The sequence below is a fragment of the Alosa sapidissima genome, chromosome 15 (assembly GCF_018492685.1).
Source record: "Alosa sapidissima isolate fAloSap1 chromosome 15, fAloSap1.pri, whole genome shotgun sequence".
NCBI classification, from domain to species: domain Eukaryota; kingdom Metazoa; phylum Chordata; class Actinopteri; order Clupeiformes; family Clupeidae; genus Alosa; species Alosa sapidissima.
The window spans coordinates 10,296,348-10,315,704 of NC_055971.1; the positions used below are offsets into that span (position 1 = coordinate 10,296,348).

General features: G+C 42.8%; 3 protein-coding genes and 2 long non-coding RNA genes across 5 annotated transcripts in view; 2 read left to right on the top strand and 3 right to left on the bottom strand.

Moving 5' to 3' along the window:
- Window positions 1-1,501: 1,501 nt before the first annotated feature.
- Window positions 1,502-15,205, top strand: LOC121683259. The gene is made up of 3 exons (XR_006022715.1): window positions 1,502-1,512; window positions 4,235-4,241; window positions 15,116-15,205. It is a non-coding gene; the product is annotated as an uncharacterized LOC121683259 (long non-coding RNA).
- LOC121683258 lies at window positions 8,137-12,112 on the top strand. The gene is made up of 3 exons (XR_006022714.1): window positions 8,137-8,196; window positions 9,223-9,271; window positions 12,031-12,112. It is a non-coding gene; the product is annotated as an uncharacterized LOC121683258 (long non-coding RNA).
- On the bottom strand, window positions 9,601-12,802 carry exo5 (exonuclease 5). Its single transcript, XM_042062806.1, has 6 exons — window positions 12,501-12,802; window positions 12,327-12,408; window positions 11,973-12,238; window positions 11,707-11,811; window positions 10,998-11,170; window positions 9,601-10,810 (listed from the first exon to the last, which is right to left on the bottom strand). Exons 1-6 carry the CDS (start codon window positions 12,610-12,612, stop codon window positions 10,343-10,345), a joined length of 1,206 nt encoding a protein of 401 aa, XP_041918740.1. The 5' UTR covers window positions 12,613-12,802; the 3' UTR covers window positions 9,601-10,342.
- rflnb (refilin B) lies at window positions 13,519-16,250 on the bottom strand. The gene is made up of 3 exons (XM_042062807.1): window positions 15,548-16,250; window positions 15,212-15,312; window positions 13,519-15,054 (listed from the first exon to the last, which is right to left on the bottom strand). Exons 1-3 carry the CDS (start codon window positions 15,743-15,745, stop codon window positions 14,739-14,741), a joined length of 615 nt encoding a protein of 204 aa, XP_041918741.1. The 5' UTR covers window positions 15,746-16,250; the 3' UTR covers window positions 13,519-14,738.
- A 100-nt stretch (window positions 16,251-16,350) lies between these two features.
- vps53 (VPS53 subunit of GARP complex) overlaps window positions 16,351-19,357 on the bottom strand; it is a 29,161-nt gene continuing 26,154 nt past the window's right edge. Inside the window, exon 22 of the mRNA XM_042062804.1 lies at window positions 16,351-18,641. Within this exon, the coding sequence (XP_041918738.1) occupies window positions 18,471-18,641 (171 nt within the window). The 3' untranslated portion in view covers window positions 16,351-18,470. The remainder of the gene's footprint in view (window positions 18,642-19,357) is intronic.

The window sequence follows — 19,357 nt, forward strand, 5'->3', positions numbered from 1 at the left end:
CTTTTATACAGAAAGGGCGACACCTCTTGCTCAATCAAATTTAAAAATGGGGAAATTACTTTGGACTGTGACACTGGCGACGCAAATGAAAATGAAAGTGGTTGCATTTCTTTTGGGAACCTTAGCGTCTGTATTACAGTAATCTAAATATAGGCTACTGATTTAAATATGGTATTAGATTGTTGCACTTAAATAGATAGAATCATTTTGTATCAGGGAGTTATACTGTTCCAGACTCTTCAGCCATATACAGTGTCCCGATGTTTTTTGTCTAGATTCTAGAATCAAAACAGCTTGTGACACACAGTTGGAGGTCTATACCCAGGAGAGAAGACCTGTTTAACACATTTTGATGGGATTTAAATCATTTACTGGATGATTTAGGCATCTGGTTGTATTAGCCCTCTGGAGCGGAGGGTTCGTTTCATACTTGGAAATGAATTGCGTTGGATACAGACACCAGATCGCACGCCATCTCCGTCCATCTCAGCTGGTGGCGATTAACAAGTCTTCAGCCTCCCAGAGTGACCAGTTAACTCCCCCGAGAGCCGCAGTGTTGTTGCACGGGGGCCACTGAACTTCGTCTAAAGGCCAGAGGGCCTTCTGCAGGTCATCCAATAGTTTTCCCCCCAACAACCCCCCCCCCCACACACACACACACACACACACACTTCCTACCCACCCAACCTTGGCCTTTCAGTTGAAGAACCAACGTCATCGCAGAGATTCACTATCGTCTGACAGTGAGAGGAGGGTTCTAAAAATACTCTACAATTGGGATCCTGAAGGATCCAAGCAGCCGGTGGGTGAGCTATTGAATTATGGGTAAACCCAATTCCACAGGCTTGCCTTCCATTCCGGCTCATAGCTTGTTGAATACAAATGAGTAAGTGGGCAAAAAAATACAGTGATCAAATTCAGTTGTGCAATATGCAAGACGAATCCAATAAAGATATCGCCTCTGTGCCCACTGCACTCACACCATCCTAACTGCAGCACCCAGCCCAGGGGAGACCATGCACCTGAACACTCAGAGGGCATCTCAGGGCATCTGTCGTGGGTGTGTGCCAGCCTCCATGCCCCTCTCCAGCCGCTGTTTTTTCCACCTGTAAATCTAAACCCCCCAAGCTTGGCCACTCTAAAGCTGGAAACACAAAAGCCGCCACAACAGCATTGACATGGCGATTATCAGCACGAACAAGGGGGGGGGGGCAACAACCGAAACGGTGGCAGGCATATTTAAGGTGTAATTACAGCTTTATCAAGGAACATTGTGTATAATCAGTGCCATGTAATTTGTGCCAGCCATGTTGTTTGGGGAGAGATGAGGTTCCCTGGCTCTGCTCTGCCCACAGAACCAGACCCATCCATCCACCCATAAAAGCACTAGCTGACAGGGTGGAGGGAGAGGAGGAGAGGAGAAACAGAGTGCTCATTCTCAATGCCATAATTGTGGGAGTGCACCAATCTCACTTTCGCTAGGCCCCTCTAATGGATATGGAGGAACACCTTGTCCATTTCAGTGTCCATAAAGCTCTCTGATCCATGCCGAGAAGAATTGCCTTATTTGGAGCCGTGGAGTGCAAATAATGTGCCAGGACACTAGACACTAGACTGGACTGTAGTGATTCTCCCTGCAGGCTGTTGTTTATATTCACAGGATGGGCTCAGGCGTCATGGCGTCATTCATATGTTATGAATACTAACAGTATGATGGCACAGGGAGCAAAATCACATCAACTTATGTTTTACTGAAAATGTATATACCCTAAAAGATCTGGCCAGGCTGTATATTTGTTGGATTTAATCAGGATCCAATTAATTTCAAATGAGCATGTCATCTGTAGACAACTCTGACCCGGTGTTAATTTAGACATGAACCGGATTTGGAGTCGGCTGATTTGGATGCTTAAGGCCTCTTCTGGACGACATTTGAGGCCCAGCTGTGGCAGTCAATACTTCTTGTTTCTGCTTCAGTAATTGTTGAAGAAGACACTTGGCCAAAAACGGACAGAACTTCAACCATCTTTGTTCATTAGAGAAGGCCCTCTACTACTACTTTAAATTCACCCCAAATCCATCTTGATTCAGCAATCGCTATATATGCTCTCCAAGTTCTCTAACAAAGAGGCAGCCACAGTACATCTCAATGCCAAAAATAGCAACTGAATTAATTCCTCATTAGAGAGATAAAGAGCCTGGGGATGACACACTCATCCTTTTTTCGACAACTGAGAATAATTACCAGCTTAATGACACATGACATGAAACCATACTTGACTTGACTTGAAATTCTGATTAAAGCTACATTGTGTAATTTTTGGGTCGATTCTTAGCAAAAAAAAAAAAACATTTTTTCTTTTTAAAATATACCAACAAATCAAAGTATTCTCGTAAGTGTCGCCTGTATGGCGGCAGCCATGTTTTGGCCTCCATCTTTAGAATACATTAGCCAAGGAGGGACATACCTGAAATTCTAGCTCTGTCTTTCGCATTTGTTGGTCAGTTGCCGAACGACAGAGTTGTGCTTGTGGCTGCCGGGAAACCCCTAACTTTGAATCACCTGATGATCTCTGACTCTTCGTACGGAGATAGAAGACCACATTAGCGTTATCTTGAACTACACATCTTGTAAAGTATTGTCGAATAACATTAGCACTGATAAGTTGCTCGCTGAATATAAGCCAAAATAACAAATACATAACGACATTATTCATCTTGCATGAAGTATATGATCTATAGTTTCACAGACTAAATTACTAAATGCAATTTTACGAATATTTTTCTAAAATAACCTCATTACGAGAAGGAATTAAGCAATAAGCCCCGAGAGGCTGTAGGTTACACTGATTCTACAACAGCTAAGGGCCATTGTTAGGCACTACACGCTAACCCCCCTTAGCTGTTGTAGAATCAGTGTAACTTATGGACTTGAGTGGCTTATTGCTTTTCTAAAACTCTTTACTATAAAACTCTAAACTATAAATACCTGGCAAAGTTTCATAAAGTAAAGGCACAGCAACTAGAAGTGGAACCCAATTACTCATAGATAATCACTCTTCCGCCAAGAAATATATTTCCTCTATCTGAATGGTTGCCAAGCAACGCCGATATGCAGCTACTTTAACTTTTGTATCAAGTTATGGTAGCGCAGTAATATAGAACCAAATGCGGTCAAGGTGTATGTTTACTCACTGCTAGATGGGAGAATTTCCCCCAAGAATTACCCCATGAAATTACACAATGTAGCTTTAAAGCAGCACTAAACAAGATTTTCTCTAGGGGTCCCCCTACAGTTGAGAAGCTCAATAATAAACAAACTAAATATGCGTCTTTTGCAACAGAGTATGAACATAACTCAGATATAATATAGAGGGGAATGCACTGACAGTGTGTTTCTGTTTCGATTTCGGAGTGGGTGGGGGGTCAGTGTTCCTACCCGAACACATAAAGTTCATAGGTCGGTAGCCGCCTATAGAAGGCCTCTCAGACAATGGTCAAAAAACTGTTACGGGTGCCTTTAAATATTATATGTGTACTTAGTATCCATTGTGCTTATCCACACTATTATCTGCATACTTATCCACTATAGTTACTGTGTAGAATAGGAATTGTTGTTCTAAATTGTAAAATTAGAATAGAACAAAAGAGCAGCTGACAGAAAAGCATAGCTGTGTCAGTGGACAGCCTCCTGATGCTCTACTGTGCGTTTGATGGAAATGGTGGGCCTTTGTTCAGCTTCCTGACTGTCTGCATCCTCATTGACAACTCCCATTTAATTAAATACTTGTGATATCAATCAACGCAGTAATGAGACTTCCTCCCCAGACTGCCGCCTCCAAACAATCCAGAATAGACACTTAGACACACACACACAAACACACACACACACACACACACACACACACACACACACACACACACACACACACACACGCACACACACACACACACACACACACACAAACACAAACACCCACAGATGCCATCTGCTTTCCCTCCCCTCCTCCCCGCCACTGGATCCCTTGGCTGTCTTTGATTTCCAGTTTAATTAAGACCGTTTTTTAACCCCTGATTAATTCAGTACCGATGTTCTCAAAGTGATTTCAGGCTTGCAGCTCACACCCTCAGGACAGATGTCTAGCTCTCTGAAGTCACATCAAACCGTGTACAGTAGTACACACACAAGGTCACCATTTCCTTTCTTTGGCCATTTGTGGATACTCTGAGCCAGTGGAAATGTGAGCCAACGCACGGAGTGTGCTGTAAAATGGCCACCACCAGGACAGAGGGTCCAGGTAACTCTGTCCAGGTGCGGAGGGCCTGCCGGTGAGCTGATACTGCAACACTATGCAGGGCGTGTGTGGGAAACGTGTGTGTGAAAGTCAAGGTCACTGTGACCATGAAAGTCCTATTCTTGTGAATGTGATATCTCAAGAATTTCAATTAAATGTCAATTTAATTGTACTTATAGAGCGCCAAAACATTACACATGTCTCATGGTGCTTTACAGACTGTTAGACAATCAGAGAAAAGAAAAGAAAAGAAAAGAAAAGAAAGAGAGAGGCCCATGGGTAACAGGGGGGAGGAAAAACTCCATAGAACTGAAGATACATATAGGAAGAAACCTCGAGTAGATCCATGACTCAAGGGCCTGACCCATCTGCCTAGGGTCAGATACAGGACAGTAAGGTCTGTATACATGACAAATGCATATGTTAGTCAGGTGTAGAGAATAGGACATGGTGGTTAAAGCCACCTGAGGTGAAAGTTACAAGAGGTGGGAAGAATGCCTTGAGGCACATGCTTCAAATTTATCCCAAATGTTTACTTGGACTCTAAAAGTACCTTCAGACTAAGCATCTTTTTTGCAGCTGCCGGTGTCTGTTTTACATTATAATCCTATGGAGAAGACCATGTTTTCAAAAAAGTCCCCAGCTTCTTTTAAAACACAGCCATCTTTTTCAAGCCAACTTCTAGCGGAGAAACGTCATCCGTCACGCTGTTGTTTTTTACAGCTGACCAATCACAGCTGACCAATCACACACAGATTACCGAGGACTGGATGGATACCTGTGGTTTCCCATGACAACAAGTAAAAAATGGAGAAGGTGACAGAACACCGATTGAGAGACTCGTTGTTTTACAGTAGCCTAGTGTCTACTGTCAGTAGAGCATAGTTTGACATGACAACGACAACTTTACCGCCAATTTTCTCTTCCGTGACATTTTGTATCCACACGTAACGTTAGTTACTTAGACTCTAAGATGAACTGATTTGATTTGGGAGGTCAAAGGTCAAAGTTGCTGTGAGAACATGTATGTCCCATTCTTGTGAACGTTGGCCCTTGTAATGTAATTGACATAGTAAGTCGCTTTGGATAGCAGCGTCTGTTAAACGTCTGTTAAACGTACAGCCGTGGCCCACTGGTTAGCACTCTGGACTTGTAACCGGAGGGTTGCAGGTTCGAGCCCCGACTAGTGGGCTGCGGTTGAAGTGCCCTTGAGCAAGGCACCTAACCCCTCACTGCTCCCCGAGCGCCGCCATTGTAGCAGGCAGCTCACTGCGCCGGGATTAGTGTGTGCTTCACCTCACTGTGTGTACACTGTGTGCTGTTTGTGTTTCACTAATTCACCGATTGGGTTAAATGCAGAGACCAAATTTCCCTCACGGGATCAAAAAAGTATATCATTTATACTTATACTATAAATGATCAGTGCCATTTGATTCCCCACTAGCATACCTTAAAACTATGCTCCATATACCATCACATTAACCATTCCCTATATTGCTCAGTTAAAAATACTCTTAATTGAATACAACATGTTCCTGACTGCAAACTATGGAAACATATGTGTTGACTCCTCACAATGCACCTACAACAAACGTCAAGTTTTTTACTCCATTCCTTTCAACTCTATAATGTAGGTATTACATGCCTCACCACATAAATGTTTGTCAACCAAAAATTCTCGCCTGTGCGGAGGCATCCCACTGCAACGCAGTAAGTTGAGTTTTTTTTTGCGCTGTTTTTGGATGTTTAGTGCTGGGCTTTGTCTGTAGGTTTATAGTTGTCTGTGGGAGAGATAAAACATTTAAAGCATTCAAAAGGAGAGAGAGCGAGAGACAGAGAGAGAGAAAATACTTGTGTGACTGCTTGAGTGTGGAGAGGGAGACACAGAGGGGAAACAGAGAGGACAGGGGACTGAACTACATAAACATGTTTGTGCTATATGACTGGTGATGCGAACAGACATACTGTGATTGTGGCTGAACTGGTGGCGCTGGTCGTGGGCCAGAGAATTTTTATTCAGCTGGTTTGGACTGCATTACTCTCGGGGGTTGAGTCACTCGCTCGCAGGCAGGCCTGTTTGAGTAACACTGCGGAGACCTCCAAGCCGAACAGGGAGGAACCCTGCCCTTCGCTGTCGGTTCCTGCTGTGGGACCAAATCAATGACTGTTTGTATCCGCCTGGTCTCCACGGTAACGTCACATTATCATCCCCCCTAACTCGCAATCCGGTCTGTTTTGAAGATGTTCCCAATTTCCCTGCAGTGGGCGGCATCAATAGGTTCCCTGCTGATCTCCTCAAAAGCAGTGGACACTACAGTACACTGACTGATTTCCTAAAAAACTGAGCATTGATAGAATTGCATCAAGTGTATTTCAGACAGAGGACACTGGTATTTATAAGTCTTGTAGTCATATATCAGTCAGAGCCATGCCTGGGGAAAATAGAGATGTTTTATCCTATTTCCATTATGGTGACTGGAGACAGACAGACTTGTAAAGAAAACGAGAACAGTTGAGCTGCAGGGCTGGAAAATATTTCATTGTATTAAGTAGGCCTAAGGTACGTAGGAAAACCTCAGTTTCCGTACTTGTACTGTTATGCTTGTACGGTAGTTACCGGTATCTCATTGGGGAACAGGAATGATGCCAACATTTCCTACAAGTTCCCCAAATCACATTGCATTCTCTTTTAATAGGCTACAGCGTGTACTTTTCTGATGTCAGATAGACACTCAGGTATACTATCTCATTGACTGCTTTCAGTTTTTTCCCAGCTGTGCCTTTTCTCCCAAAGAATGGTTTTCTCCATTTTCCTTTCCCTCACGATGAGTAGGCCTATGGACTGGCAAAATACATCAGTAGGGGAGAGCGGGGTGACATGTGTTAGATCTCAGCCACTCAAGGGCACTGGTCAAAACTGTTAATACAGAAATAATCAGAATTAGTGTCAGAGGTCATCTATGTTGGAATTTAAAATGAAAGATTTATTACCTTGATGTGAGACAACTTTAACTGTTTTTCATGTCTAAAAGTAAATTTTGAGACATTCAGTCTTTTTCTTCTAACTCATTACACAATGGGTTGACAATAAAATAATTAGTACCATTTAGAAGTATAAAGAGAGAGCTACAATTCAGTTACCTTTCATCATAGCTACGCTAAAACATGTGGCTGCTGGCCATCAAAAGAGCTAGCAATGTCAGTTGGGGTTGGTTGTCACATTTTTTGTGGGGTTAGTTGTCACATGTTGGCCTATGGGCTCTTCAGTATTTCATTATATCATCATATTACCTTGGTTTCAATAGGGATTTAATCTAAATAGTCTAAAAAACAACTTAAAACATAAAATACTAATGAAAAGAACATACTTGATGTTTCCTGTTCATGTTCTCAACACATAAGATGTATGTAGTTTTGCATTTCAATGAAATTAAACTTTTTACATTATTTTTAAGAATGTATCCATTTTTCATTTTTATCCCATTGGAATAACATTGGGACAACTAACCCCATAGCGTGTGACAACCTACCCCGTGATGGGGATGGTTGTCACATTTGCGTAAGGTGCATTTGACAGCCCACATCCTTCTAACTGACTGGATTCAAGCAGATCAAGGTCCCTCCATTTGTACCTGACACATGAGGCTTCCTTTGTGTCCTGAAAGGGAATTTGTGCAGGACACGGTTTTTGTGGAAACTAATTTTAAGTAAAAAGTGTGACATCTAACCCCGCTCTCCCCTAATGACAATGAGGGCTGAATCAATGAGTGTTTACATCTTGATGTTTACAGTTTCTAAGCATCTCTACTCCTCTTTCCTCTTGATTAGGTCTAACATGAACCAGGCTCGGTGGCAACGCACTATCTGCGCAAACACTCCAGCGCGATGTGGCACATTAGTGGTGAGTGTCTATCCCCGACGAGCGGGTGTTTACCAAGGAGTGGGTGAGAGGGGTAGAGCACTTTATACGGATGGGAATGGTGGGGCGGTGAGTGGCGGCAGCGCCCTTAAGAGCTCTGAATGAGGGTCATTAGAGACGGAGCGACTTCATTAGCCTCGGCGTATACTGCAGCAGCCTCCCACGAGACCGGGTAAGCAGCAGGTGGGGATGAGAGAGAGAGGGACAGCTCCATTTGATATACAACAGAGCAAACATTGTGTAAAGGGGGTCTGGCTCTTAGCCCATTTGCCCATAGATTGGAACTGACTCCATCACATAATAATCCAATGTCAGTATGTCTGTCTTGTCGCTAGGTGATGTAGGCCCGTGCGGAGGCCCGGCGGAGTGCAGGGAGTAGACTACTGCAGGAGATCAAATTAGCGAGGCAGAGCCTTCAGCTCTGGGGGTATTAAGATTTATCGGAAGCCTACTCAGGCTCCCTAGACGTCAAAAGAGTAGGCTTTATATTTTAGGATTATGCTAAAGAATATAGGGGCATCCTTCACTGAGGGCACAGTAAGATTTGTTTAACCATATTTGTGAAGAATTCTCTTTCTCCCTTTGTGTGTGTGTGTGTGTGTGTGTGTGTGTGTGTGCGTGTGTGTGTGTGTGTGTGCGTGTGTGTATGTATGTGTGTGTATGTAGTACCTTGCTACAAAAAACATGACATGTGACATTACCAAGCATCACATTTTAGCCACTTTGTTTGCACTGGCCTTGGGATGTTTGCCTGACTTTTGTCCTGTGATAGCACCACATGAGACAGTCCTCTGGGTGTCTCTGTTTTGACTGTTTTAAATGCCAGACGCATGATGCCTTAAGTCTCTGTGTCAGATTGATGAGGACACACTCCAGACACACACACCATCGAATTAGACCTAACAGCAGTTTCACTCCTCCGAATCCTTTCTAGAGACTAATGAAAAAAAGTTCTTGTTAATGTCTCTCATTAACCTTTTCTTCATTACTGTGTTCCCTCTGTCGTAGCCTAGGTAAAGGGCACGCCATATCATGGAAAGGAGGGATCATCTTGAAGGTCAATTCAATCTACATGCTTTTTTTTTTACAGATCAGTAGTTAGAAATGTAACAGTTTATAGACTCAGAACCACATAACCATATAACCTACATATAAAGTTGGTTCTCTGAAAGTATAAAGGCACAGTTCGTAGCCTAATAGAATTTTAGAACTACTGCCCCATCTAGTGGGGCTTGGTGAGAACTGTCAGCAATTTCTGTCATAATGCACTTTTGTATTGAGACCATGATGCATAAATGATGCAGAGAGAGAGACTGAATGTATCAGTATCATATTAAAATGACAGCAGAATGTGTGTGGCTTCACTAGACTACATACTCTAACAGATTACAGTTTTTTGCTGTTTATTCCAGTTAGAAAAAAATGTGACAAGCCATAAAGGTTTCACATGACCTTAAATGTGTGGTATTTGTTTCTTGTCTTCTTATAAAAACAAGTTAAAGCAACTTACAGTTCCCTCTATGTGTGCTGGCACCTCAGATAAATAAAGTATGCGTCAGGCTTTGTGTTGCTTTAACAGAGTGCAGTGGTACATAAATCACATAAATCACAACATCACCATGTTACTGTCACCATATTCCTTTCACATACTACACAGAAGTGTAACCAAAGATCCTTGATTACTAGCTCTGCTCCACCCATTTTGATTAGTAAATTACAAAGATTCAAACATACTAGTTAAATAAGTTAAAATAACTTAATGATATTATCATACACAATCATTAATAACTTTTAGAATATCTTACACAACAACAATGGTTCAATACAGTAAAGCAATGACAAAACTGTTTGCTGTTTGTCTGTGTGCAGATGAATTGTGAATAGTGAACTCACTATACCCAAAGCCACTGGCCAGGTAGACTATTGATTACACATGTTCCATTGCTTTACTAGCAGCTGGTCCAATAAATATTCTTTCCAGAGAATAAAAATATTATAAATGTTACATTGCAACATGATTAAACACACAAACCTAGTTTAGCGTAGTCATAATTGACTAATTAAAATAAATAAATAAAGTTTGTCTGATGACATTACATTAGAGCATAATGTTCAACATATGTGGACATCACTTCGGTTTCTTGCCAGGATCAACACTGAGACTGGCTTCAGCTTCGTCCTTTCCCCAGTGGCAACTCTTCTCAAAGGGGCACAGCTTGCACTTCCAAGCCTCCTCTATGTCCACTCCCCTGGGTTCCCTTTGACCGGTCCAGTAGTCCAAATAATCTCGGAGCTCTCCCCTCAAAACAGCCTCGTCACACTCCACATCTTTCGTGTCTATGGTCATGCCGGACTCCTGGTGGATATACTCCAGCCTCAAACGTTGGATGTCACCGACTTTAGCTAAGGTTAGCGTTTTTAGTACCATGTCGACCAGGCCCCCAAAGATGCCTTCCTCCATGCCCATGGACCCAGCGTAGTTCAGGACCCCAGTTCCCAGAACTTGTTTTGGCTCAAGTTTGAGGTGTCTGATTATGTCACTTCTTTTCACTGTCCCATTGACCATACCATGAAACAGAAGTTTATACAGTCCCACCTAAAATCAAATGGATCTGACTTATCACAGGATGAATAGCTTAGACATATGCTAAAATTCAACTCACCTAAACTACGTAACAGTTATCCTATTATCCTATCCTACCTATTCACGCATATAACTGGTAAAAGGTTGGGTAGAGGCTGTATTTAACCAATTTCACCAAAGCGGAAGTAAAAATGGGTACCTGGAGATGATGGCCTTTGGCTTGAGCCTCGCCAGGGAGAGACATGTCCTTACGGGTTTTGAGCTCGCTAAGAACAAGTTCTCCTTCCTTATTGTAGCTCAGTTCATCGATGACGCCCATGAGAAACACTCCCTCTAGAACCCCATACACTGGAAACTCCCGTACACACTGCCCTGTGGTGTATGAATGGAATTCATAATTAAATAGGGTTAGTGACTTTATGCTTTCTACATATTCAACTTGTATTTTTAACCTATAGAAGGCCCAAACTAGCACAACCCTATGTAATCCTTCACTCTACAAACTTCACACTCATTATGGGACTTCATATTTTTCTCTTAACTGGTTAAGAGCTTCATATTTTTCTCTTTAACTGGTTCCACTGGAAGTTGATGACTATCATTACATAAAAACCTTTCTTATGTTGATATCCAAACTTTAACAACTAACTACTTTAACAACAAGAGTGTTGGAAACCTCTCGAACTTCATAATTCCAAACAGATCATATCTGAAATTATTTTTTACATCCATTATAATTTTGTGTAGGCTATAGCACATTGTGTGCTGGCCAAACAGATTGTGAATGAAAATGTACTGATAAGACAAATACTTATTATTGGTAATATAACAATAATACATTGATATTATCTAACTAAATTGGATAACTCATTCCCTTGTCCTATATTTTTGCCCTCTTTATACCATACCTTCCTGTAATAATGACACCATGTGCATCACATTGAGAAGTTTGATGGCTTCAGAATCTTCTCTTGACTGGGCTTGGATTGGAACAATGTTGTGAACTTCCAGCTCTAGAGAAAAATTATAATTATTAGACTATTAGAAAATTAATTCTCCTAGATGAGCCTATGAATTCTGCTTAAAAGGCTGCAATATCTTCAAATAAACCTCTTTGAAAGCTACCAGATACATGATTAGTGAGTGAGGCTTCATATTGTAACTTTGATCTTACGTCTTCTCAGATGTATGGTGGTTCCAGCCTTAACCTCTGGTTTCTTCATTTCTTTTAGTTTCACCAGTGGTCTCAGAAGTCCAAAAGACACCTTCATCTCACACCAAGACTGCTCACACAATAGTGTAACACTTAGATGCCGCCGGCGGAACCTCTCCATCGGGCTGGGGTGCACTTCTGTCTGTTGCTTTCTCTTCAGACATCTGATGTCCACAACTGGATCACTACGGGTGTCCGACCCACAACCAGTGGCACTCTTCTCAAACCTATCACACCATCAGTCAGTCTGTTAATTTGACAAAAGTTCTGACAGACAACTGCCAATACAATTGCATACACTTGGCTTAGGCTTACCTATCATAGAGTAGACCTAGGCCTATGTTGTCCTCATGGTTCCCTTCTTTCTCATGATTTTTTATGGGAGTCTGTACGAGCTCTGCTTTCACAATAGAGCAGATCATTGAGAAATTAACTGGTCATTTTACAAGAAGCAATTTATAATTAACAGTTAGAGAAGAATACACTTACCATTTTCAAAATGTATTCCTAAAAGTTCTACATGTTTCATGTAATTCCGTGTCTCTGATTTTTCTTCCATGATTGATGTGATGTTCAAAGTGCGAGGTTTCTTCTGTGACATAACAGTAACAGCGATCAACTTCCCAGTTGTATCGCCCTGTCATACGCAGCTCACATGCTTCTCAGTTTGTTTGGGTGCATTGCCAGAACTTGTTCCTAGTCCACGCCCCTCCTTCCTACGCATTGAGTTGAGCATATTCAAGCTCGTACAGTGGTGCGCAGATCTGGCACGTTCAAGGTGGTAAAGCAGCCGGGCCCCGACTAAAGTCCAGCATGCGTCACGTATGTTCAGATCTGCGCAGCCTCTCACAACGAACGAGCCTATTGCTCTGTGAAATTACCAAACAGAAGAGAAAGGTAATTCAGTTGAACAATTTATTCTATAGCCCCACCAAATGTGTTCTTTGCAGAATGAGAAATACAATGCATAACTGGAAGAGTCTGGAAAAAAACAGGAAAGTGGTGCGTTTCTAGGCCTACTCAGTGCATTTTTTTTCTACCCAGCTCTAAGTCTTTTTATCTGCATAATTTCCCCTTCACAAAGGAATGTAGAACAGATTCTTGTACACAAGCCACAAACATCCATAATTATTTCACATTTCACAAGTGTATTTCTTCTGGAAAAAAGAGGCCCGAATCACAAACTTATATTTTCTTCATCTATATTACAAGCACACTTTAAAGAAAACAAGAGACATTTTAAGCACAGAAAAATCGAAAATAGCCTATTGATAATACTGAATACTCTCTAACAAGGCTAAACTACTTTCTTTTTAGCAGTCCGTAAGAACTGATTTTATCCTGCAGGGGGCATTATTGTCACACAGACCAGACCAGACATTTACAACGTCTTTTGTGAAAGTTGATTCATTTCCCCTTGAAATTAACATTACAAGCTGTGATTGAGAATTCATTCTAGCACAAGATGGAATTAAACACATTTCCCTGTGTGTTAAAGACAATCATGTTAACCAAGAAAAACACTTGTTCTTAAAAAAAAAGTATTTATTTTCAACAGACAATTGAAAGGAAATGTATTTACATTAAGGGCAAAACAATAGAACTGTGCCTCTTAGAAACTGAACATCTGAATTCCTGTGGGAAAATTTAAACTCAGTGGGTTCCACCAACAGACATCAGTGTATAGGTATCTGAAAGACGAGTGGTGTTGACGAACAACAAAAATAAATACAAAAGCACAACACTAGGGAGGACACAGAATTAATGTAGGCCTACTGCAAACCGATTGATTTACAAATTAGTAAAAACAGTTAAGTACAATGCAAATGTCTTAAAATCTAAAATCTTGCTTAAAACTTGTAACAACCTCTTTTGCAACGACTTCAGCATGATAACTTCACAATTGCACCACCACTGGCAGTCTGCTACACTACGCAGCCTATGAGTCCAAATGGAAAAGCAGTGGCTTTGATGCCTCCAAATCAATAGTTACAGTAGTACAACTGCAGAGTGAGTCTGTTCTAGACTGTAGTGGGGTTTGCCTGTAGCACTTACTATCCATACACAGAAACAATATTCTCAATACCAGTGTGAGTGTGCAAAAATACCTAACAATACCCTGTAATCATTTTAACCTCAAATCTATCCATCTGTGACTGTAGATGCCTCAAATTAGCCACACAGGACAATAGAGACTCGACTACTGGTTTATATTATAAGGTGAAAACAGACCAGGTGAAATGATGAGCATTTCAGTCAGCTTCGGCAAATGACTGAACGGAGAGAGAGAGAGAGAGAGAGAGAGAGAGAGAGAGCGAGAGAGAGAGAGATGAAGCCGATGCTCTTGCAAAATCAACCTCTGATGAGTGCAGAAGCTATGGTTCGTCTTCAATTGCTGTACAACATGAAACCTTCGCAACATCACGTCTTTAAAATGCAGAAAAGTCTGCATCATTAATTTCATCCCCTTCCCCCATTCATCTTAACTCAAGACCTCTTCAGTCAGTCCTCAACTTCTAAGAGAAACTCTTTGCTAAAATTGTTGAAATGCCAAATGGCAAAGTTCAAAGTGTTGGCAGCTCTGTGCTTCAGTCATCTTGGTACGGGACTTCTCATTTAAAGCTACTCAAGATCCCGAGGAGGAGACAAACAGGCAACTGACTACCTAGAGATCTGGGACACCCTTTCTTTGGAGACATGCCGAGCTCTCTCCGGTCTCAAATTCACTTATTGAGGAGCCCTACTGTCGGACGGCTCCAGCTCTACACTGGAGAGGAAGCGCTTGGCCAACCTCCTCCCGTCGTAGTTCAGCTGGGTGGTGTAGATGGTGCGGGCGTGTTTGGGGTACACTATGGTGGTGCTCTGGTAACGCTGCACCCTCTGCCTCGGCTGAAGCTCCACCTCGGTCTTGTAGCGCCGCCAGGTACAGTTGGGCAGTGCGAAGACAGTCTGGCTGCACTGGTCCAGCCCCAGGCCTGAGGGCTGCATGGAGATGTCGTGGATGAAGTGGCGCTCCGAGTCGTAGCGCACCGATGATGTGTATCTGTTGCACAGAGAAAGCAGTCAGATACACAAACTTTGAGTGAAATATGACCTCAAAAAAGGAACAACCACAATAACATCAATAACATCATAAACAAACTGATGACAAACTTAAAGCCATGACTCATTCGTATAGCCTACACAGCTGGCAAGAGTACCTTATTTCTTTTGGTGGTAGTGGGTCAAGTTCAATTCCTTCTCCGTAGGATAACGGGCACCGTTGTGGAATAGGCCTACACTTGAAGTTTTTAATGCAAGTCTACAAAAAAAAAAACAGACTTATTTGATCCAAGTTCAATTGAAAGTAATTTGTGTGAAATAGTCACTTATTGATGAAGGGGGCAGATAAACACTTTCTGACCCAATTTTAAATGGACATGACCTAGTTTCTCACTGGTAGCCTACTTGGGACACATTTTCAGACAACCTCTTATGTAGAGTTGCTTTCTGCTTGCAGCCAATAAACTCGATTTACTGGTTTGATCAAATCTTACCGCTGATGACCCTTTGCCCTCGTCTTCTGAAGCCAAACTCCCGGACCCTCTCTCACTGCCGACAGGCAACAACCAGGGACTTGGACTGGGACTTGGAGGCAGTCCGGAGTCCGGACTGTCAAGTGCCCGCTCAGCCTTGAAGTTCATATCCAAAGGATCATCGTCAGACACATTTTGTAGATTCAGTCTACCCACCATCGCTTTTAAGATACGCTTAAATTGAGTGGCTTATAGATCCGTTTACAAGGAGCGTTTACATAAACGTAGGCGCGTTGAATATCCCCACCGCACCAACTTAGTTGTGTCCTTGCCCAGGTGTTTCCAAAGTGAACTCCTTTTAGCCGGGTAACACAAGAAACGATTAGCATACGATGTGACACTAATTACCTTGCAACTACCTAAGCTGCTTAGAAATGTCGTATACCCCACAGCCGTCAGCAGTATAGTCCGTTTGAAAAATGACTACAGGGGTTTTTGGTTTGTCCTTTCCGTCGTTCAAAGAATAGCACCATGGGCAGACACCGTCTCTTCCGAATTCAGCCTCAAATAAGTTCGAAGTCCTACGTGCTTTGAAGTTGAGTGTCTGTAGCTTGGTGTCACCGGAGAAGGCACCATTCGCCCGCCTGCCTTCAAACTTGCCTTTTCTCAAAGGCGTTCATTGTTTTACAAGCAAACGTACAGAAGGGAACGCCTTTTAAAGCTGCCTCCCACTGCTGATTGGAGCAAGCGATTTCGGAAAACACAAAAAAGAGCTGGGGAAATTTCTCAGTGCTCTTGCGCTAAAAATAAACACGAGCTGAATAAGAGAAAAACACTAGTAATTTATCACTTTCAAGCACTTTCACTATACGGGGCATACATACAAACATACACTAGTCTTTTTTTGACTAGGACATTTTATTATGCCACTTCATCATTGTCCTTAGACTTAGACAATTTGACAGTATAAAGTTATATAGTAATATTGACACAAGGCAGGAATGTGTACAGCAACAGCACAAACACAAAATGTTAATATTATTAAACAAAAGCACAAACGAGGAGTGCAATTTATGTAGTTGCACAAATCCCAGTTGCACAATACTTAAAATCTCACTGATAATCTCAACTATTCAAAGCAAATGTTTGCCTTCATTCCATTGCAGAAATATGTTAATGCCATTTGAAAAGAAGGTACTATAAGGGCTCCACAAATCTCTGACAACTGCTGAAAAAGAAATGCAGACAGGAAAAAAAATAGAGGCCTCAGCTGCTTGCACAGAGGCATCGCAGTGTCCAAGCTCTCTCCAGTTTCCATACAGGGCTCGCCCAGAGACTGAATCATGCAGTCACGTAAACTAAATGCTTGACATGACAATATGACATAACCGTCCGCGTGAGGGATGAACAGAGCTACTGTAGTTGCCGTTTCACAGGGAGGTAAATGTCACCGTCAACTCTAATGCCGTTTTCTTGCTCAACCCTTTTACCGTCATTCTCTCTCTTTCCTTCATTCTCTGCCTGGTTCTCGTATGCTGTGCATGCTAGCTTGCTTCTTTTTAGATTCTTACATAAAAAGAGATGGGGTCTCTGCAGACTGGATTAGGAAGGGAAATGGGACTTAAACAAATGAGAGCGTTAAATCGGTCTTACGGCCCTGGCACAGGGTCAGTGCAGAGACGAGTAAAGCGGGAAAAACAGACACACTGGTTTCAATTTTTAAACCAACCAGGGGGAGTTTCTCCCCCCCCACCCCCCCCGAGAAGCCAAACGTGTGTGACTGGTTTGTCTCTAATTGGGAGTCAGGAAATCCCAAGTTCCTCTGCCGCAGAGCGCCTGGAGATCCTCGTAGGCGAAAAAACACAGCAAACGGGGGGAGTTCACTTTGGGCCACGACCCACTCGGCACAGAGATGGGCGAGAGCCATCTCCCAACATTGCTGATTACAAGTTCCACGGCGGTAAGAACCAGAGCAGGGGCATGGGGGGGGGGGGGGGCGGGTGCTGCCAGCCGAGGCAGAGGCCGAGGCTGGGGACGGGACGTGTTTAAAAGTGTTGCCTCTAAATCATTTTGATGAGAGGCTCCACAGCCGGAAGGACTGGAGCCAAGTAGCAGCAGGCTTCTTTTTCTGGCCGATTCCAGTTAATGGCTGTCGATTCTGTTTTTAAGTGCAAACATATTCTTCAGGAATCGGAGCGATGACTGGCATACAGTACACTGACTGCAAGGCAAGGGTATTAGTGTTAGAGAGAACAGAGAAGGACACAGAGGTCACTTATAGAGTTACACGTGTTGCAACTCAGGACGTTTCCTAACAACCGGAAAAAGAAAAAAAATCACAAAACTCATTTCAAGGCAAGGAAGGAAATTTACACAATCATGACTTTGCCAGCAACTCCCTGCCCGCTCCCGGCAGTAAAGCTCCTCCACCAAAAATCTCAACAAATGTGATTAGTTAAAGTATAACTACAGTGTAATTACATTTGCATCTAGTCCATGACACTAAGGCTTGATTGATGCTGTTGCTAGCTGCTGTTGATGCCACCACTACTGGGGGTGATATGGCAATGTTTTAAAGTCCGACTTGAAGCGATCCACAGCACTGAGCAGTCTGCATCTCTGCTTTCTCAAACACACTCCTGACTGAGCACGCCACTTGATTCTGAAGCCCTTGACTAGTTGAAATCAAATGTACATGACTCAAGCAGGGCAGAAAAAATAATGAGTGCTTCAGAGCTAGTGCTGTGGGCTCCCAGGAGAAGTCCAAAGTAACAGTGATATGGAAGGCTGTGCCAACGGGACACACAGAACCAGGCGTCAGGGGGGAAAGCAGGATGCAAAGGCCGGGGGTGGGGGGGGGGGGGCAGGTGAATAGGGATGGCAGGGGGGCATTTGGAGGGTTGCAGATCATCGGCCATAGTGGTGGTGTGTCCACTTCATCGATTCACAGTCTCTTTTTGATGAGCTTCTCCAGCTTGCGGATGCGTGAGGACTCCTGCTCCGGCGTAGGGGCACTAAAAGAGAGCGAAGGAGCACCGTCACTGCCCGAGGGGGGTGTCGGTAGCCTCTGCCTGAAGAGCTCGATCATGCTGCTCTGCTCACTGCGCTTCAGACCCTGCAGAGAGAGAGAGAGAGAGAGAGAGAGAGAGAGAGAGAGAGAGAGAGAGAGACAGATATAAAGAGGAGGCCTATGTATTAACCCATTCATGCTGGATGCTGCACGACGCAACATTCTATCTCCCGCCTGTTGCTGCGTAGCGCAGCATGCTTTTTATTTCATGTTTCTAGGTGTGCAGAGGCTTAGATAGTAAGGTTTTGGTAGACGTTGACCATTCTTAGTATTTTTTCAGAAAACCCTCAGGAAATAAGGTTATTTAGTCTAGAATGCCATAGGATTCTATAGGCGTTTTTAGCAGGCATTTCAGGAGTAAATAGGTTAACACTACATAAACATAACAAGAGGCAGGCATGTTAGGGTAGAGACCGTGAGACTTGACTATGAGAAGAGAGACTTTTAAAGCGGAATTATCGCCAAAAAGCCTGTGAATGTACACAAGTCAAACTTGGTTAGAACAGAAAAGAAAGACTCACTTCTAAAAGGAAAGGTTCACTTCTTGACTGGCAAGATGGCAGCGAGCTGAAAAACCAACTGCTAAAGTGAGATAATTCAAAACCTTTCTTTCTTTTTACGGTCAATCTTAAAAGTGGCACTTCCATCCTAATTATGCTTTTAAACGAAAGTTTGACTCGGGTAGGTACATTTACAAAAAGACCCCAGGTTGCATTTTGGCGAGAGTTACGTTTTAAGCAGTGACTGGAAGAGACTCCAGC